Source organism: Rhinoderma darwinii, chromosome 2 (genome assembly GCF_050947455.1).
Source record: "Rhinoderma darwinii isolate aRhiDar2 chromosome 2, aRhiDar2.hap1, whole genome shotgun sequence".
NCBI classification, from domain to species: Eukaryota; Metazoa; Chordata; class Amphibia; order Anura; family Rhinodermatidae; genus Rhinoderma; species Rhinoderma darwinii.
The window spans coordinates 464,058,094-464,080,587 of record NC_134688.1 but is presented as its reverse complement, the minus strand read 5'-3'; the positions used below and the strand labels follow the sequence as shown (position 1 = coordinate 464,080,587).

At 41.8% G+C, this 22,494-nt stretch overlaps 1 protein-coding gene across 2 annotated transcripts in view; it reads left to right on the top strand.

Annotated features, from left to right (window-relative positions):
• The first annotated feature begins 8,521 nt into the window (after window positions 1-8,521).
• Window positions 8,522-22,494, top strand: part of HLCS (holocarboxylase synthetase) — a 141,417-nt gene continuing 127,444 nt past the window's right edge. The window contains exons 1-3 of one of the 2 annotated variants that reach the window (XM_075854599.1): window positions 8,522-8,610; window positions 16,268-16,623; window positions 18,682-18,825. In XM_075854599.1, the coding sequence (XP_075710714.1) occupies window positions 16,399-16,623; window positions 18,682-18,825 (369 nt within the window). In that variant the 5' untranslated portion in view covers window positions 8,522-8,610; window positions 16,268-16,398. The remainder of the gene's footprint in view (window positions 8,611-16,267; window positions 16,624-18,681; window positions 18,826-22,494) is intronic. The other variant, XM_075854600.1, reaches the window with a different exon arrangement.

Below are 22,494 nucleotides of genomic sequence, written 5' to 3'. Positions count from 1 at the left end.
TCACTGTATGGTGATATTAGTCAGTCACTGTATGGAGGTATTATTCAGTCACTGTATCCTGGTATTATTCGGTCACTGTATAGAGGTATTATTCAGTCACTGTATGGAGGTATTATTCAGTCACTGTATCCTGGTATTATTCAGTCACTGTATGGTGATATTATTCAGTCACTGTATGGTGATATTAGTCAGTCACTGTATGGAGGTATTATTCAGTCAGTGTATGGTGGTATTATTCAGTCACTGTATGGAGGTATTATTCAGTCACTGTATCCTGGTATTATTCAGTCACTGTATGGTGATATTATTCAGTCACTGTATGGAGGTATTATTCAGTCAGTGTATGGTGGTATTATTCAGTCACTGTATGGAGGTATTAATCAGTCACTGTATCCTGGTATTATTCAGTCACTGTATGGTGATATTATTCAGTCACTGTATGGTGATATTATTCAGTCACTGTATGGAGGTATTATTCAGTCACTGTATGGAGGTATTATTCAGTCACTGTATCCTGGTATTATTCAGTCACTGTATGGTGGTATTAGTCAGTCACTGTATGGTGGTATTATTCAGTCACTGTATGGAGGTATTATTCAGTCACTGTATCCTGGTATTATTCAGTCACTGTATGGAGGTATTATTCAGTCACTGTATGGTGATATTATTCAGTCACTGTATGGAGGTATTATTCAGTAACAGTATGGAGGTATTATTCAGTCACTGTATCCTGGTATTATTCAGTCACTGTATGGTGATATTAGTCAGTCACTGTATGGAGGTATTATTCAGTCACTGTATAGAGGTATTATTCAGTCACTGTATGGAGGTATTATTCAGTAACAGTATGGAGGTATTATTCAGTCACTGTATCCTGGTATTATTCAGTCACTGTATCCTGGTATTATTCAGTCACTGTATGGAGGTATTAATCAGTCACTGTATCCTGGTATCATTCAGTCACTGTATGGTGATATTATTCAGTCACTGTATCCTGGTATTATTCAGTCACTGTATGGTGGTATTATTTAGTCACTGTATGGAGGTATTATTCAGTCACTGTATGGAGGTATTAATCAGTCACTGTATGTTGGTATTATTCAGTCACTGCATGGTGGTATTATTCAGTCACTGTATGGAGGTATTAATCAGTCACTGTATGTTGGTATTATTCAGTCACTGTATGGTGATATTATTCAGTCACTGTATGGAGGTATTATTCAGTCACTGTATGGTGATATTAGTCAGTCACTGTATGGAGGTATTATTCGGTCACTGTATGGAGGTATTAATCAGTCACTGTATGGAGGTATTATTCAGTCACTGTATGGAGGTATTATTCAGTCACTGTATGGAGGTATTATTCAGTCACTGTATCCTGGTATTATTCAGTCACTGTATCCTGGTATTATCAGTCACTGTATCCTGGTATTATTCAGTCACTGTATGGAGGTATTATTCAGTCACTGTATCCTGGTATTATTCAGTCACTGTATGGTGGTATTATTCAGTCACTGTATGGTGGTATTATTCAGTCACTGTATGGTGGTATTATTCAGTCACTGTATCCTGGTATTATTCAGTCACTGTATCCTGGTATTATTCAGTCACTGTATGGTGGTATTATTCAGTCACTGTATGGAGGTATTAATCAGTCACTGTATGGAGGTATTATTCAGTCACTGTATCCTGGTATTATTCAGTCACTGTATCCTGGTATTATTCAGTCACTGTATCCTGGTATTATTCAGTCACTGTATGGAGGTATTATTCAGTCACTGTATCCTGGTATTATTCAGTCACTGTATGGTGCTATTATTCAGTCACTGTATGGAGGTATTATTCAGTCACTGTATGGAGGTATTAATCAGTCACTGTATCCTGGTATTATTCAGTCACTGTATGGTGATATTAGTCAGTCACTGTATGGAGGTATTATTCAGTCACTGTATGGTGATATTATTCAGTCACTGTATGGTGATATTATTCAGTCACTGTATGGTGGTATTATTCAGTCACTGTATGGAGGTATTATTCAGTCGCTGTATGGAGGTATTATTCAGTCACTGTATCCTGGTATTATTCAGTCACTGTATGGTGGTATTATACAGTCACTGTATGGCGGTATTATTCAGTCACTGTATGGAGGTATTATTCAGTCACTGTATAGAGGTATTATTCAGTCACTGTATCCTGGTATTATTCAGTCACTGTATGGAGGTATTATTCAGTCACTGTATGGTGGTATTATTCAGTAACTGTATGGTGGTATTATTCAGTCACTGTATCCTGGTATTATTCGGTCACTGTATGGTGGTATTATTCAGTCACTGTATGGAGGTATTATTCAGTCACTGTATCCTGGTATTATTCAGTCACTGTATCCTGGTATTATTCAGTCACTGTATGGAGGTATTATTCAGTCACTGTATGGTGGTATTATTCAGTAACTGTATGGTGGTATTATTCAGTCACTGTATCCTGGTATTATTCGGTCACTGTATGGTGGTATTATTCAGTCACTGTATGGCGGTATTATTCAGTCACTGTATGGAGGTATTATTCAGTCACTGTATAGAGGTATTATTCAGTCACTGTATGGAGGTATTATTCAGTCACTGTATGGAGGTATTATTCAGTCACTGTATCCTGGTATTATTCAGTCACTGTATCCTGGTATTATTTAGTCACTGTATGGTGGTATTATCAGTCACTGTATGGCGGTATTATTCAGTCACTGTATGGAGGTATTATTCAGTCACTGTATGGCGGTATTATTCAGTCACTGTATGGCGGTATTATTCAGTCACTGTATAGAGGTATTATTCAGTCACTGTATGGAGGTATTATTCAGTCACTGTATGGAGGTATTATTCAGTCACTGTATCCTGGTATTATTCAGTCACTGTATCCTGGTATTATTCAGTCACTATATCCTGGTATTATTCAGTCACTGTATGGTGGTATTATTCAGTCACTGTATGGAGGTATTATTCAGTCACTGTATGGAGGTATTAATCAGTCACTGTATCCTGGTATTATTCAGTCACTGTATGGTGATATTAGTCAGTCACTGTATGGAGGTATTATTCAGTCACTGTATGGTGATATTATTCAGTCACTGTATGGTGATATTATTCAGTCACTGTATGGTGGTATTATTCAGTCACTGTATGGAGGTATTATTCAGTCACTGTATGGAGGTATTATTCAGTCACTGTATGGAGGTATTATTCAGTCACTGTATGGTGGTATTATTCAGTAACTGTATAGAGGTATTATTCAGTCACTGTATGGAGGTATTATTCAGTCACTGTATAGAGGTATTATTCAGTCACTGTATGGAGGTATTATTCAGTCACTGTATGGAGGTATTATTCAGTCACTGTATAGAGGTATTATTCAGTCACTGTATGGAGGTATTATTCAGTCACTGTATGGTGGTATTATTCAGTAACTGTATGGTGGTATTATTCAGTCACTGTATCCTGGTATTATTCGGTCACTGTATGGTGGTATTATTCAGTCACTGTATGGAGGTATTATTCAGTCACTGTATCCTGGTATTATTCAGTCACTGTATGGAGGTATTATTCAGTCACTGTATGGTGGTATTATTCAGTAACTGTATGGTGGTATTATTCAGTCACTGTATCCTGGTATTATTCGGTCACTGTATGGAGGTATTATTCAGTCACTGTATGGCGGTATTATTCAGTCACTGTATGGAGGTATTATTCAGTCACTGTATAGAGGTATTATTCAGTCACTGTATGGAGGTATTATTCAGTCACTGTATGGAGGTATTATTCAGTCACTGTATAGAGGTATTATTCAGTCACTGTATGGAGGTATTATTCAGTCACTGTATGGAGGTATTATTCAGTCACTGTATGGTGATATTATTCAGTCACTGTATAGAGGTATTATTCAGTCACTGTATGGAGGTATTATTCAGTCACTGTATGGAGGTATTATTCAGTCACTGTATCCTGGTATTATTCAGTCACTGTATCCTGGTATTATTCAGTCACTGTATCCTGTTATTATTTAGTCACTGTATGGAGGTATTATTCAGTCACTGTATCCTGGTATTATTCAGTCACTGTATGGAGGTATTATTCAGTCACTGTATCCTGGTATTATTCAGTCACTGTATGGAGGTATTATTCAGTCACTGTATCCTGGTATTATTCAGTCACTGTATGGAGGTATTATTCAGTCACTGTATCCTGGTATTATTCAGTCACTGTATCCTGGTATTATTCAGTCACTGTATCCTGGTATTATTCAGTCACTGTATCCTGGTATTATTCAGTCACTGTATCCTGGTATTATTCAGTCACTGTGTGGTGGTATTATTCAGTCACTGTATCCTGGTATTATTTAGTCACTGTATGGTAATATTTTTTTGTTACTTTATGGTGGTATTAATCAGTCACTTTATGGTCGTATTTTTAGTCACTACATGGTGATATATTTTTGGAACTTTATCTGAGCAGGTCCTTGGTTAAATTGATACCTGAATCTCAAGTACAGAATAACTACAAGTCTCAGCAACAAGAAGTCGTATGAATTGTGGATCCCTGAGAGTGCTGTTACAGAGTATATGTGCCTCATTGTTTTTCAGGTTGCCAGCCCCACAGCGACATACTCCATATTTAATGGAATTGTCCATAGGTTACATGCCTGTGTATTTATGCTTATACCCTTCCCCATCCCTTGGTTGAACTTGATGGACATGTGTCTTTTTTCAACCGTACAAACTATGTAACTATGTAACTATGTAACCCTAATGCTTACATTCATTGGAATTAATATTCCCAGAAACCCTTAGAGGGCCCTCCTGAATAGGTAAATACTTAAATTCCCAGGGTCCCCCTTGACCCAACCTAATGCATTGTCGGTCCACCCTCACACGTTTCTTTACTTAATTCTTCATGGTCCCTTACCCATTCTCCAGGTTGTTGGCCTCCTGGAGGCCTCTACCTTCCTACCCTCTATATTATGTCCCTTACTTTTTCCCAGTTGGGTCAGTTGAACATTAAAGTGCTTGTCTTGTTTAGAAAACCCATTTTCAATACCCTATTAGTAAATTCTGAGTTAATAGAGGGTGTTCCCCCAGAGTGGAGAGCAGCTACAAAGAGTGTCTCTTCCTCTGGAGGACCCGGCACCTCCGCGCATTACACGGAAAGCCCATTAATTCAAATGGAAAGTGTGTAATGCTTCATTTCCCCTGTGGTAGCGCTGCAGGAGACTTGACTACTTGCGGATGGGTTTACATATTAATTACAGCAGCGGGACACCCTGTGATCAGCTTGTCAAGTCAGTGCCCAGCTCTGATGACATTATTATTACCCATGCTTATAGTATCTGATGATTGCAATGGTCACATTACTTGTACCTAACCCTTTGCTTTTTTTTGCTACATGTTTTAATAGATATGTTAAGCATTACCACAAAAAATAATTTATAGACAGAAGCTGACTCTGGAGCAATTTAGTACATGTATTCATTTAAATCTATCAGTTTAACCCCTTAATACCAAAGGTATTTTAACCCCTCCCTGACATTTGACGTATGGCTATGTCATAGCCGGGTAGGGGGATGTATGGGCTGAGCCCGCTCCATACAATGCGGGTGTCCAGCTCGTTTAACACATTCAATGCCACGGTCAATAGTGACCGCAGCATTTAAATCGTTAGAAAGAGGGGGGCGAAATTTCCTGCGTTTTTTGACTGCAGAAAATGGTGTGTATTTTGCTGCGTTTTTCTTAATGTTAGGAGATGGTGACATCTACTCTGAAAAACGCAGCAATTCAGTCCGCTTTCCGCAGCAGGAATTGACGTGCTGCAGTACAAAAAAATATGCACCGCAAGTCAATTTCTGCTCTGAATATTTGTTGAATCTCATCCACTTTGCTGCTGCTGCATTCTGCTGTGTTTTTTCCATCCACAATTTCGGACGGAAAAAACTGAGCAATTACGCTACGTGCGGACGAGCCCTAAGGCTATGTTCACACACTTAGCAAAAAAGTCTGAAAATACGGAGCTGTTTTCAAGGGAAAACAGTTCCCGATTTTCAGTAGTTTTTTATTCAAACACATGTTTTTTATGGCCGTTTTCGGAGCTGTTTTTCTATAGAGTCAAAGAAAAACGGGTCCAAAAACGGCTCAAGAAGTGACATCCACTTCTTTTTCGCAAGCGTTTTTTTACGCGGCTGTTTTTAAAAACGGCTGCGTAAAAAAAATCTACCCCTTCAGAACAGAACGCCGTTTTGCCCATTGAAATCAATGGGCTGATGTTTGGATGCGTTCTGCCTCCGATTTTTAAGTGGCCAACTTCTTTAGCCGTTTTTGGAGCCGTTTTTCATTGACTCTATAGAAAAACAGCTCCAAAAACGGCCGTAAAAAACGCGAGTTTGATTAAAAAACGGTGGAAAATCAGGAGTTATTTTCCCTTGAAAACACCTCCGTATTTTCAGCCGTATTTTGTTAAGCGTGTGAACATACCCTAACAGTCCTATATACAGGGTGGGGAGAGCTGTGTGACGATACCTATGTTGATGGTCATGCAAGTTGCATGACTGAGAAATCTTAGTTTCGTTTTCCCCAATGCTGCAATCGCAAGTGCCACTCTTTGCTCTGAGTGACGGCTCTAATGGTCTCCTTATTGGACGCTGGAGCTGTCACTCAGAGAGGAGAGGAGAGGCGTTTAGTGCAGAGAGTCCGGAGCACTGAACATAAAGAGGCCATCTCTGTGGCACTTGTGATCACGGCGCTGGAGACATCAAAACAGAGATCTCGGTCAGGCAACGTGCATGACTGACAACACAGGCACTCTATATAGCACTGTCAGCAGTTTTGAGGGTTTAAGGCCTTATTCACACGAACGTATGTAAGTGAATGGGGCCGTTCAGACTGTCAGTAATTTTCACGCAGCGTGTGTCCGCTGCGTAAAACTCACGACATGTCCTATACTTGCCCGTGTTTCGCGCAGCACGCACCCATTGAAGTCAATGGGTGCGTGCAAATCGCGGTCGGCACATGGAAGCACTTCCGGGTGATGCGCGTGATTCGCGCAACAGTAGTAAAAAGAATGAATGAAAACAGAAAAGCACCTCGTGCTTTTCTGTTTGTAAACATAAAACCAGTGTCATAATGATGCCGGCTGCGCGAAAATCACGTAGCCGCGCACCATATGCTGATGACACACGGAGCTTTTGCGCGCAAAACGCAGCGTTTTTTGCGCGCGCAAAACAGACACGTCCGTGTGAATAAGGCCTAAGACTGCTGACAGGTTCCCTTTAGGGAACATCCACACACACAGCGTTAACACTGCAGAATTTCCGACCAGATTATATGTGCGGAAACTCTGCAGCGATTTCGCATGAGAAATTGACATGCTACAAATTGAGAATTTGCACGTGTTAATTTAAGCACTTCTTTTTCTGCAGAGTGTGCATTAGATTCATTAAAACCTCAACCACTTTGCTACTACTGTAATACGCCACCGATTTTCCGCAAAATATCATCATAGTTATCGCTGTCCCGTACTGTAATCATGTTTTCAGCATGGGACTGTATTCCCGCGGGGAGGCAGGGACTCCTAGCATCATAGATCACTATGACGCTAGGAGCCCGGCTCCCTGAAGTGTGTTCGGTCCGGGAAATGCCGCCGACATGGGGACCGTATATCACGGACCGAACACGCTCGTGTGTGGGAGGCCTAAAGGGGTTCTCCGGTTTGCTGCCACACTCCATAAACTGACTGATTGGTTAATTGGCTTCCAATGAATTTGATCCTAGTGTGTAGGTGAGTCAGGGAAATTAGATTTCAAGCCGCATCGGGGACAGGAACGAATGTGAATGGCGAAATCTGTACAGCGGTGACGGTGAGGAATACGATGGCGTTATATAAGCAATATAAATAAAGGGGTATTCCAATCCTATAATGTTATAGGACATCTGTAGGTTAGGCCATAACATTATGATCGTGGGGGTTGGACCTCTGGGAACCCCACAATCCTCAAGTAGGAGGCAGAAGCCCCTTCGTCTCGGCTTTTTTCCCAGCACAGGGGACTGCAACACATCTCCATTGAACCCCAGATGGATACAGGGATTTGGTTCAAAAATATGTACGGTTGAAGCTATGCATAAAAATAAATTCAATGACATTTTGTTTTTTATAAAATACAAGAATAGAAATGATAAAATATGCAAAATAAAAAAAAGAAAGCATAAAATAGAACTACAAGTCCCATCATCCTATGTCCTAGGCAGCTCAAGGCGTTACTATTAACGTTGTTTATTTTGTTGTTGTTGTTAATAAAGATTTAATCTTCAAGTCATTCTAACTTCGCTGCCAGTACTTCTTACCTACAGCTTACTTCCGGGTTCCCTTGCATGGGCTGGGCAGGTTCAACCAATCAGGAGACTGAAGCTTTCCCCTTGTCAGAAATCTTCCAATCAGGAGTAACTTAACAAAACACCCGGGAGCCTTGCTAAGAGACCGAAGCACGGATTGGCTGATGAGATGGCAGTGACAGCACAGCAAGGTTGTTAGGTGGTTTCATGTTTAGTTTCATGATCAAGGCTCCATAGACGTGCATGTGAGTTGTATGTTGTGCTATGTCTGATCTATAGGGGAGGGATTGTTGTGATCAGTTAGTAATGGCGCCTGTAATGCATGTTCTGCTCTCTTGCCTTGTACTAATCCTCTGCACAGACATAGAGGGAGTTACTAATGCCTGGTGTAGTGATATTGAGTATGACTCTGCTGTAATACTCTGTCAATTTGTTAAAAGTTGCTCTTTAGCTGTGTTTTTGGTCTATGTATTTGGGAAAGTTGGATGACAACCAAATTAGAGGCTATTACAGCTCCCCCAATGGTGATCACCCAGCTTTCCAAGACTCCTGAATGGTATACTGCCCCAATGACCCTGCGTAACAAGACAAAATGGACGTTCTGGGAAAGCTGGGTTTTGCCTGCAACATAATTTTGAGACCACTGAATAGAATTTAGAACAATGAGACAGAAAAGGGAATTTTTATTTTTTTTACATTTTTAATGAAACGCTCTTTCAGTAGAGATGGTGGAGCGGCTGTCATGTGTCATTATGACAGCCAATCCGCTGTTTGTTGTATATTATATTCAGCAGTTTCTAATTCATACAGTATCTGTTTAGGGGAAAGCTGGGTGACCACCAATATGACTTGGGTCATCATCCAGCGGTTATAAAGTCTTGAATGGTGAATTTGCTTAATTATGCAGAGATCTGGAAGTGGAAATATTTGTTGTCACCCAGCTTTCCCAGAAACCGATATAACGTGCTTCGTCATACAGAGATCCCGTGAGGGGGATCACTACATTACTGGGCAGATATGCTGTTCAGGGGTCTTGGAAAGATGGATTAAAATCCCCTCTCTGTTGTGGAAGATATGACGGCCATATTGATTGTCACCCAACTTTACTAGATATAGATATGACTAATATCAGAAACGGCTGAGTAGAGTTTTTTTGCAACTTGACAGAAGAGAATGAAGGATTTCTATTTACTGGAGCTTTTTTATTTAAACACCCAAAATATAAGACCTTCAGACGTCTTTAAAGGGAATGTCCACCATTTCATAATTTATATACAAATATATTCTAAAGAAGTTGCGTAACATTGCAAATACATCACATCCTGTATTATACTCCAGAGCTGCACTCACTATTCTGCTGGTGGAGTCACTGTGTACATACATTACATTACTTATCCTGTACTGATCCTGAGTTACATCCTGTATTATACTCCAGAGCTGCACTCACTATTCTGCTGTGGAGTCACTGTGTACATAGATTACTTATCCTGTACTGATCCTGAGTTACATCCTGTATTATACTCCAGAGCTGCACTCACTATTCTGCTGGTGGAGTCACTGTGTACATACAGTACATTACTTATCCTGTACTGATCCTGAGTTACATCCTGTATTATACTCCAGAGCTGCACTCACTATTCTGCTGGTGGTCACTGTGTACATACATTACATTACTTATCCTGTACTAATCCTGAGTTACATCCTGTATTGTACTCCAGAGCTGCACTCACTATTCTGCTGGTGGAGTCACTGTGTACATAGATTACTTATCCTGTACTGATCCTGAGTTACATCCTGTATTATACTCCAGAGCTGCACTCACTATTCTGCTGGGGGAGTCACTGTGTACATACATTACATTACTTACCCTGTACTGATACTGAGTTACATCCTGTATTATGCTCCAGAGCTGCACTTACTATTCTGCTGGTGGAGTCACTGTGTACATAGATTACTTATCCTGTACTGATTCTGACTTACATCCTGTATTATACTCCAGAGCTGCACTCACTATTCTGCTGGTGGAGTCACTGTGTACATACATTACATTACTTACCCTGTACTGATCCTGAGTTACATCCTGTATTATACTCCAGAGCTGCACTCACTATTCTGCTGGGGGAGTCACTGTGTACATACATTACATTACTTATCCTGTACTGATCCTGAGTTATATCCTGTATTATACTCCAGAGCTGCACTCACTATTCTGCTGGTGGAGTCACTGTGTACATACATTACATTACTTATCCTGTCCTGATCCTGAGTTACATCCTGTATTATACTCCAGAGCTGCACTCACTATTCTGCTGGGGGAGTCACTGTGTGCATACATTACACTACTTATCCTGTACTGATCCTGAGTTACATCCTGTATTATACTCCAGAGCTGCACTCACTATTCTGCTGGTGGAGTCACTGTGTACATACATTACACTACTTATCCTGTACTGATCCTGAGTTACATCCTGTATTATACTCCAGAGCTGCACTCACTAATAGCTTCCTATAATAAGGGGCTATTCTAAAAAACCTGCAGGTCCTGATGATATTGATATTATTGTTATGTAAGGCAATTCTAAGTAAATCTACCCAAAAGTATATAATGCCCCAAGTGATGGAATTATCCTGGTGGTAACATAATGGCCAACCTGTGGGTACATGTGTTATAAGAATAAGACAGACACGATGTTCTGCACCGCCGCCCCACAGGGCTCTATAGGTATGGCACTCGTGAGGCGATGGGCGAAGACCAGTGCGCTTCTGTAGAACCTGACATGCTGCCACTGGGGCCGCTCTTTGTATCGGAAACTGTCTCACTCGTAGGGCAGTGAGGCTGCCGGCGTGGAGTATATCTCCAGAACACGGAGTGAACGCTCCCAGATAGTGTGCTGCTGTTCTGTACTAGTGCCGGCAGGGCAGAACATAAATTGACTGTAAAGGATCTGCCAGACACAGCTTCTGTGTCCACACCCGTGGTTAATCAGTTTGCATCTGCTCCTAGGTCTGATAGTGACTCGATCTGCTACCTGGGAGGCTGAGGAGTGGGAGAACCTATCACAGCCTGGCCAGACGGTTCTAGCTCCCGCCCCTGGTCCACTTATACCTTCATTTCCTGCTTGTCCTCTGCCTGTGATTCTTTCCTGTTTCCTGGCTCTACTGCTGCTGCTTGTACTATTGACCTTGCTTCATTTTGACCCTGGCTTTACTGACTACTCTCCTGCTCTGCATTTGGTATCTCTTACACTCCTGGTTTGACTCGGCTCGTTCACTACTCCCGTTGCTCACGGTGTTGCCGTGGGCAACTGCCCAATTTCCCTTGGCTTCTGTGTACCGTTGTCTGGTTGTCTGTCGTGCACATATTGAGCGTAGGGACCGTCGCCCAGTTGTACTCCGTCACCTAGGACGGGCCGTGCAAGTAGGCAGGGACTGAGTGGCGGGTAGATTAGGGCTCACCTGTCTGTCTCCCGACCCCGACATTACATTGACTTTCTAGTTTTATTGACTGCTTGTCCCTGTGTGTACATGAATGAAGTAAGGATAAAAATTAACCAAACACCCGACGCGTTTTTCGCCGGCTTTTCCAGCGCCGTCTAGGAGTGGGGACTGCCGCTATCACGGCCATAATATAGGTCAGAATTTGATCGACAGAACGTACAGCCAATCACAATATTTAAATGGTGTAATCCAGTGGAAAAGCTGTATATTGAGTTATGCGTCGTCTCTCCCTTAGTTTTAAAGGGATTATGTGGGGACCAAAAATAATTAGCAGTGTAGTCCCTGCACTATGTGAGTACACTCGCTAATATACATTCCGGTCACCCCCCCCCCCCATCGCGCTGATTATTAAATTTTAATAGTTTATTATAGCGCTGCTGGCGGATTAGTTGCACAGTCTTCTTTGATGACGATACGACTGTTTGTCATGTGACCTGCCCCGCTTTACTCTATGTGCTCTATGTACTCCATGTGCTCTATGAACTCGCTGTACTACTTCTAATACTTTTCGGTCCCCACTTAACTCATTTAATAAAAAATACCACCACGTGAGAATTTCTTTATTGTGCGATAGAAGAACATGTAGAAGATCACACCCTTATACATAATAGTATATATACAAACAGTGATGACAATAGAGCTATATGTACATCTGCTAGTTTTGAATATTACTTTATAGATAAAGCTTAGGCTACAACGTATGAGGGAAACCCCCAAATATGTTATTAAACTGGATTTAGGTCTCATGCACATGGCTGTGTCCTTTTATACGGATCCGCAAAACACGGTGCGGTCTGGTTTTTTAACAGACCATTGAATAGAATGGGTGAGACTGATCCGCAAAAACTGACAGGGATAGGACCTGCTTTAAGTTTTGCAAAAAAAAAACGGAAGCGTGCATGGCTGCATAGAAATGAATAGGTCAGCGGGCTATCCTTTAGAAAAACGTACAGCCAACTAAAGAAAATAACTGATGTCACGAGCCCTAATGCATGAGATGAAAAGTGAAAGTAATAATGTTGTTGTCGCTCCTCACATGAGGACTGGGACATAAACCGCCCGCTATGTGATGATACGTAAAGCCCTGATAAATAAGGGAGCTTAACCCCTTAGTGACCAGCCTGTTTTATGCCATAATGACCAAGCAATTTCTTTAGTTTTACTATCGGCGCATTTAGAGTTATAACTTTTTTTTTTTCCCCGTCTACGTAGCTATTTGGGGACTTGTTTTTTGCGGGATGAGTTGTATTTTTCAATGGGACCATTTTGGGATAGATATCATTCTTTGATTCACTTTTATTAACAGTTTTTTGGGGGAGAATAGAAAAAGCAGCAATTCCGCCATTGTTCTAGGCGTTTAAAATTTACGCCGTTCACTGTGCGGCCTAAATAACATGTTAACTTTTTATTCTATGGGTCGGTGCGATTACATTGATACCACACGTATGGTTTTTTTTAATGTTTTACTACTTTTGCGCAATAAAAACACTTTTGAACTAAAATGATTTGTTTTCGTATCGTCGCTTTCCAAGAGCCGTAACTGTTGTATTTTTGCGTCAGTGTCGCCATATGAGCGCTTGTTTTTTGCGGGATGTGATGTAGTGTTTGGTGCCATTTTGTGGTACATGGAACTTATTGATTAACTTTTATTGTTATTTTTTGGGGGGCCACGGCAACCCATCTGCAGCCCGCCATCGCTTTTGCGTGCCGCCAATGGTTGACAGAGGGAGCTCTCTTTCTCTATAAACCACTTAAATGCCGCGGTCGCTATTGACTGCGTCATCTAAAGGGTTAAACGGTCGCGAACAAAGTAAACTTTGATCGCTACCATTAGTGCAGCAGCCCGTGCAGGACTTAGACTAGGCTGCTGTCAAAAGGCAGCAGCCTAGCCTAAGGCCCGTTCGTGATCTCCGTGAAATGGCGTATTGGTGGTCCCTGAAGCTCCATTTACTCTCTTATTTTTTTTTATTTTTTTAAAGAAGTCCCATCAAGAATGCCTCTCGTAAGCCGGAAATGCCGGCGAAACGCGTAGTGGGTGTCTAGTTAATTCCACACTTCATCCATGCACAGGCAGGGACAAGCAGTCAATAAAACTAGAAAGTCAATTTGTGTTCCGCCCTGCCGGCACTAGTACAGAACATCTGGGAGCGTTCACTCCACGCTGGCAGCCTCACTACCCTACGAGTGAGACAGCTTCCGATACAAAGAGCGGTCCCACCCTGGTCTTTACTCGCTGCCTCACGAGTGCCATACCTATAGAGCCCTGTGGGGCGGCGGTGCAGAACATCGCGTCTGTCTTATTCTTATAAAACATGTACCCACAGGTTAGCCATTATGTTACCACCAGGATAATTCCATCACTTGGGGCATTATATACTTTTGGGTAGATTTACTTAGAATTGCCTTACGTACCATTAATATCAATATCATCGGGACCTGCAGGTTTTTTAGAATAGTCCCTTATTATAGGAAGCTAATTCTACCCCTGCCCCAACTTGTTATTCATATAAGAGCTGTTACCATTTACATGTGAACATTATCTGAATAGGGTGTGATAGTAGGGGGGGGGGGGGCACTCACATCCATCCGCAATTATTCGAAGTGTAGGAGAAGATTTTTCTTTTGAATATTGGGTTTATTTTATGGTTTCTATTATGTAACCACAAACTTTGTCCTCTGACCTTTTCCTAAAACCTCAGCTTGTATTATATTCCAGAGCTGCACTCACTATTCTGCTGGTGCAGTCACTGTTTACATACATTACATTACTTATCCTATACTGATCCTGAGTTACATCCTGTATTATACTCCAGAGCTGCACTCACTATTCTGCTGGTGGAGTCACTGTGTACATACATTACATTACTTATCCTGTACTGATCCTGTGTTACATCCTGTATTATACTCCAGAGCTGCACTCACTATTCTGCTGGTGGAGTCACTGTGTACATACATTACAATACTTATCCTGTACTGATCCTGAGTTACATCCTGTATTATACTCCAGAGCTGCACTCACTATTCTGCTGGTGGAGTCACTGTGTACATACATTACATTACTTATCCTGAGTTGCAGCCTGTATTATACTCCAGAGCTGCACTCACTATTCTGCTGGTGCAGTCACTGTGTACATACATAACGTGCCGTTTTTAGAAAATGAGGCGTAAAAAAACACCCCATCGGAACAGAACGCTGTATTGAAATCAATGGGCAGGTGTTTGGAGGCGTTCTGCTTCCGATTTTTCAGCCGTTTTTTGGGCTGATTACGTCGTGTGCACATACCCTTAGTTTTTTTCCTATGACATTCATCCAGCGGGTTAAATAACGTGATACCAATTATATAAACTTTTTTTTAAATTTTTTACATTCCTTAAAGAGGCTCTGTCTCCAGTTTATAATTGTCCTATCTTCTAGCTAATCTAATAGGCGCTTTAATGTAGATAAGTAATGTGTTGTTTTTTTTTGTTTTTTTTTAAAAACTTTTATTTTTTACAAAGTTATGAGCATTTTAAGTGTTATCCAGATTTGTTCTTAATGCCCAACTGGGCGTGTTATAACCTTTTGACCAACTGGGCATTGTAAACAGAAGTGTATGACGCTGACCAATCAGTGACCAATCAGCGTCATACACTTCTCTCCATTCATATCCATTTGTACTCCGCAAAGAGTGATCTCGCGAGATCACACTGTGACGTCGCTTACTCCCACATTAACTTTACCGGAGTGTCGGGAGGATGAAAAGACATCTCTTCCTTCTCATCGTGCCGCAAAAAACAAGCCCTTATACAACTGCATCGGAGTAAAAATAAAACAATTATGGCTCTTAAAACATGGCGACACAAAAACAAAAAGAATTTAAAAAAAAAGCGTTTTTACTGTGTAAAAGTAGTAAAACATACAAAATCTAGATAAATGTGGTATCGCCACAATCATAATGACCCACTGAATAAAGTTATTTTGTCATTTATACCACACGGTAAACGGCGTAAATCTAAGACGCAAAAAAGGGTGGGGAAATTTATGTTTTTTTTTTCCATTACCCCCCCCCCCCCCCCCCCAAAAAAAGTTAATAAATGTTTATCAATAAATTATATGTACCTTCAAATGGTGCTATTAAAAAATACAACTTGTCCCGCAAAAAACAAGACCTTATACAGCTATGTCGACGCAAAAAATATAAAAGTTCTAGCTCTTGGAATGCGACAATGTAAAAATGCAAAAAATGGTTTGGAGGTAAAGGTTTGAAATAGGCCGGTCATTAAGGGGTTAAGGGCAACTGGGTGTCTTTGGTTTTATCACAAATAGTTTAGGATATCGCTACCTGGTGCATTACATCTCTGCTAGACTTTGAGTCATTTTTGAGTTTGTTTTTTACTGTTTTATTTTTATGTTTTTATTTCTAGAGAAGGAATTTGATTCTGGACCTAAAGGGGATTTACATTCGGAGACCCCCTTATTTTACGCCTATGGGGGATCTATGATTTAATGGCTGTGTGCGCTCCCCCCATCACCATCCTCCAAGTCACCGAACGTCATGCTCATAACCCTCTGCTACGTGTATTTGTGGCTACGTTTTCGGTCCTGTTACGCTTTACTGATCAGGCGCTGTGTGAGCCAGTTCCATAGGACCAGCACCTTAACTTTTTGCACCCACAATCAGGAACAGGTGAAAAAGATCCGTAGTGGACGACAGGGGCCTGCGGAGGACAAGTTGTGCCTGAGGGTGGGCCGGAACGCCTTCTTCATTGACAATTCCCAGGTACTTCGGGCCTCTGTTAAGCTTTGCTGCACTTGACCAATTAAAGGGGTATTCCCATTATAAACATTTGTGGCATAACCACAGGAAATGCCATGAATGCTTGATAAGTGCAGGTCCCACCTCTGGGACCAACACCTATCAGGAGAACTAGGGTCCAGTGACCTTCTTTCTCGGTTCTTTCCATAACTCCCATAGTCTTCAATGGAGAGGTCCGTGCACATGTAAGCCACCTCTCCATTGACTTCTATGGGTTTATGGGCCGGCCTGAATCAATGAACTGGCGTCACAGGACCCCCTGTCCTCCCAATAGGTGAGGGTCCTAGAGGTGGGAGCCACACCTATCCAGCATTTATGGTATATCCTCTGGATAATCCGTACATGTTTATGAGCGGAATACCCCTTTAAAGAATTCCCTATGTTTGGAACTATGGAAAATTGTGATCTGCATTTGCCTAAATGTCTGTATTTTAAAGAGGTTTTATCTTATGGAGAACCTCTCGCCTCTCCTGACGTGTCTGGTTTAGTAAACATATGAATTCCCCATAAAATGACAATTCTGGAGCATCTTTTCTTCGCATTCTGCATTGTACCTTTCCTCTCTTATTCCTCTGAGAAATGTATTTATAAATTGACAAATGGGTGTTACTATTCTCCTTGTCAAAGGGGTGTGTCTCTATACCGTCTCACTCTCAGCACTGATTGGACAGTGTTATTCTGTGTAGGGACACGCCCCCAACTAGTAACACCCAGTTGTCCATTTATTCATACATTTCTTGGAGGAATAACAGAGGAATGCCACATGTGAACTGCGCCAAATATTGTGGCAAATCTTCGTGTCTACCAAAATTTCACATAAATGTTGCTTTTTATGCCGCACTCGCCAAATGTTGACATATGGGCATAGTCACAGTGGAGTGGGCATGCTTTCCTTCTTTTAGACGTATTTATTATAGTGAAAATCAGAAAATGGCACATTTTGTGGCGCAAATGTACGTCAGCTGGCATAGATTTAATTTTCTGACTTTCAGGCAATAAGAAATGCACCAAATTAATTGAGGTAATCACCTTTTAATAAATTTGGCGATAACCCCTCCAACGATCTTTTTTTTTTTTCCTTTCTCTAAGACTGGTGTATGAAATGCCATTATTGATAAATCGGCCCCATTGTGAATAACTGAGAAATAAAGAAGGACCCTTTAGTTTGGTTTTACAGAGGGAGGGGGCATTTGTAATCTAATTAGGTGCTGCGTTCGTTATTGACTGCAGCATCTAAGTGGTTAAATGGCTGGGATCAGAGGTATCTCCGATCACAGCTGTGTCGGTTGTATAGTACAGCCCGTACCCGCAAAAGAGATAATGAAAATATATTAAAATTTTAGATTTTCCAGTGGCATTTGTCGCCCGTTGACACCCATATAAAAAATAACCCAAATCGTATACGACGCGGTTTATGTGTTTATAGGTTCTGCGCTCGTGAACATGTTACTTCTCAACATCTGACGTGTCTAGAGCTGACTTTTTGGGCTCCACTTTCAAGGCCAACGACCATTTGCAGCCCCCTTGCCCCCTTCTCGGACATCAGTGATGTAGCATGTATGCCGCATGAAGTTGTTTTTCCCCGCTTAGGCTTTGTTCACATCTGCGCTAGGGCTCCATTCCGACATTCCGTCTGCGCTTTCCGTCGGAACAGAGCCCTGGCAGACACAAACGGAAACCGTATTTGATTACGCTATTGATTCGGTCAAAACGACGGAACCCTTGCACAACGGAGACAAACGGAAACCATTGGCACCGGATCCGTCACCATTGAAATCGATGGTGATGGAAATGGAAACATGTGGTTTCCATTTGTGTCTGTCAGGGCTCCTTTCCGACGTAAAGCTCAGACGGAACGTCGGAACGGAGCCCTAGCGCAGATGTGAACGAAGCCTTATATGTATGTGTTGTCTTATGCAGAGTTAACGCCGTCCACGCGGTGTATAATATGGAGGAGTCGTCCTCTCTATGGTATTGACTTTGGCTTCCATTACGTCTCATTTCCTATGTCTCTTTTTGTAGTTCTTTGAAGATTTGAACAAGTGGAACCTGTTGCTGGGATCGCCCAGTGATAGTGATCTCGGAGTCAGGAGAATTGCCTTTATTACCGAGAGCACTTCATTACCCAGTGAAACCTTATCAGCTGCTTCACACTCTCCCAAAAAGGTGACCCCCCCCCCCCCATTCGATCTCAGATCCTTTGTCCTTTCTTCCTACTCCTTCTGTTGTGTAAACCTGTAAATCTAAACTTCATTGTAAACATAGGGAACAGGGACATATAGGCTCCGAAAATGATCACGGACCATTCATACAGGATATTATAACAACGATGCGCCTGATAACGAACGTCCATCATGGTCCATGTAAAATATATGAAATTAGACCATTTAAAGGGCATGTCCACCTTTTTACCTTTTCGCTGATCAGAGTTTTTGGACCTCTGGTATCCAGGACAATGGTAAAAAAAACAAACAACTAATTTACAAAATAAAAAAAAACATATCATACCTATATATTTTATGACTTTAGAGACCTGGTACATTGTCAAAATGCCAGTCAGCACTTTATAGGCACCATCATGCAATTTTTTGTCAATGTAATTTTTCAAAAAAATTAGATGCACCACATATCCTATAAGTGAAAGTTTAATATATGCAAAGTTCATACATACCACTTATGCCTATGTCCGCATGCGCTTATCTTCATAAAATCACTAGAATTGAAGATATCAAAAATCTGGTTTTAAGCCAAAAATTTTTTAAAGGTACCATTATTTAAAATCTTGGAAAAAACAAACAAACCCAGGAACTAAATAAAAAAAACTGGATAAAAAAACGCAGTATGAACCTAGCCTTTGCACGCCTACAAAAAATTGCTGCAAAATCACACTATTTTGCGGCAATACTGCTCTAAAGACACCTCTGGGACCCGCACCTATCTCTAGAATGGGGTCCCTTAAACCCCGTTCTAGCTTACTCGGCTCTCGCTGCCTCCCTGCCACTTCAACTAAGGGGTGTGTCTGACAACATGGTTGTGGACTGTTTCCAATGGCAACCAGCAGAATTCTCACAAGTCCTATAGAACCCTCTAATTCCGAAATAACTTGATGTATCAAGATCACCGAGTTCTTTCTGATGCTGTTTTTCTGTATTAAGAATAAAAAAAACATAATAAAACATGCCACTTGCCCTGTACAACCTTAATGTTTTTAGGATGTTTAAACTTAAAGGGGTTGTCTCATAAAGACGATGCCTGACCATTTGCTCTATTAGGATGTCATAGAAGAAGTACCCGACTAAGGACCTCACTTCTATGATCCAGAACGGAGAGCTGTTTTTGGTGGACCCCATACTGTCCATATGGCTGCTGTAGGGAAGATGTATGACCAATACCTGCTGATCGCTTCCATTCAAATAGAGGTTTTCCAGTTTCAGCTGATAAATCCTCTACATTGTATATTATTACATTTTCTTATGTACTATGTGTTTCACTTCCTCACCATTTTCAATTTCTCTGCTATTAGTCCTTGATTAGAAACCTTCATTGTTTAAATCCAAAACATTAGAATCTCTCCTGGTCATGTTAAGATCACACAGCTGCATGGCTTGTTACAGTATCAAAGCTGTGACCTCATGAGCTGGAGGGATTTTCATCCACTAAGAATAAACCAGAAAACTTTGGAAAACTGCTTAAAGTGGGTATCTCGTCCAGATTCATTGAAGCTAACATGATGGTCCGCTGATGTGGGCTCCATCTTATGGCTAATAGAGACGGGTCCAGAGTGGTAGACCCCCCCTCTATGATGTCCATATGCTACAGCAGGGCTTTTCTAAAGGGGTTGCCGTTGGGAAATTACCCCTTTAACATTTCATTATACATAGAATAAGCTTTTTTTGCTGAAATGAGTATATCCATTTAAAGGGAACCTGTCATCAGCATTTCACCTATTGAGCTCTACGCACCCATCGCTGGCCGTTGCTTTTTAAAAGTTCATTGCCATTATCCCTGCTCCTAAACTCCCCCTCCGACTGTAAATAACGGTCTGCAAACAGTTTGCGCCTTTTTGGTAATAATCTGGCAATCTTGTTCGTTCCTCTCCTTATGCCCGCTCACCGCTGAAAACTGGCCCGCCCTGAGAGCCGAAATCTCGTCTGAGATACCGCGCATGCGCCCGTTCTGTTTGGTCTGACACCCTTCCCTGCTACGTCCGGGCCTCTCGTTACTGCACATGCGCCGCTATGATGTTCCGTTGGGCGCACGCTCCAGAACAGGACATCGATGCGCAAGCGCAGGATTTCTATTGTGCTGGGGGAGGCGAGGAGCTGTCAATCAAAAGTAAGGAGGCGGAGTTAAATCGGAAAAGCTTGAGGAATGAAGATATTATTTTATGCTCATTAGCATACGGCGCAGGAAACACAACAAAACTGAATACTAAAGGTACAGAGATGACTTAGAATATAATTATAGGTTACATCAAAAAGATTTTTACCCACTTCCACCAGGTATTGCTGGTTTAATAGGTGAAATACTGGTGACAGGTTCCCTTTAAGTTAGTTTTTGTTCTTTTTTTTCGTCCAGATTGGGCATTGGCTGAGCTGTGACCCGCCAGTAGAATACCACATATAGGGCTTAATAGTGACGGGCGAGCCTGGCATGGAATGCTGGGCAGTGGCAGCCCCTGTAATTAGATTGAGCAGTAATTTATTTTGTTTGCCCCGGGGTCCCCATTGTGTCTATATTGCACTTGTAGGACAAAGCAGCCGCTGTGTGTGATGATCCGCCCGACCGGGGACGACTTGAGTTCTCCGGACACAATGGTCTATGAATGGAGCTCGCTGTGTGAGAGCCTCTTGTTTGGGGCCGGTCTGGTTTCCTTTGCTTTGATCCTCCAGCTCCTTGCTCATGTCCCTATCAAGTCACAGGAAGAGCTGGTCCCTGTTTACTCTTGTGCCTGAGTGCACGGGAAGCCTCTCTTGTACCTGGGCTTCGATGCGACATGACAAGGCTTTGATCAGGTTACCCAGTCCTTGTTTTGGTTGTTCTACATCTTATGTCCTGACGTTATTGGTTATGGAGGATGCAATTAGGTGCGGAATGGGAACTTGATCAGGAGAATATTATTTCAGTGGCAGGGGGCCATTTATTAGAATACTTGTGAATCGCAAGGGAAGCGCTCTCGCATTACCGCCAATACATTAAAGAGGACCTGTCACCTCTCCTGACTCGTCTGCTTTAGTAAATACGAGTATTCCCCATAAAATAACAATTTTGGAGCATTTGTTGTACCGTTCCTCTGTTACTCCTCCTACAAATGATGAAAAATTTGACAATTCGGTGTTACCAGTTGGGCTTTGTCCCTACACAGTCTGACCCTCTCCAATGCAATGCTCACAGTTTGACTATGTAGGGACACGCCTCTGACATGGGAAGTAGTAACGCCCAGTTGTCAATCTTTTTAGAAATTTTTAGGAGGAATAACAGAGGAACGGCACATTGCAGCAAAAAAGATGCTCCAGGAGTCTTTACTGAAACAGACATGTCAGAAGAGCTGTTGGCCAGTGAGATATAGGATATTGCCCTAAGATGTAGCTAGGCTTCTCCTTACCTAGGGCAAAAATTTGGTTTGCTACTCTAGCCCTTTATCTGGATGTCCTGGTCCCCCAGGCACCCATCATCCGGGACAAATGTCTGCCAGCAGCCCCTAGCTATGCCCCTGACACTGTCTGAATTGAAGGGTATCTGTTAAACAGGTTCTCCAGAAGTATGGACCAAATAACATAGACGGAAGGGTTGCTCTCATTTCCTAATATAGGGTTTGATTTAATTCAGTCAGGG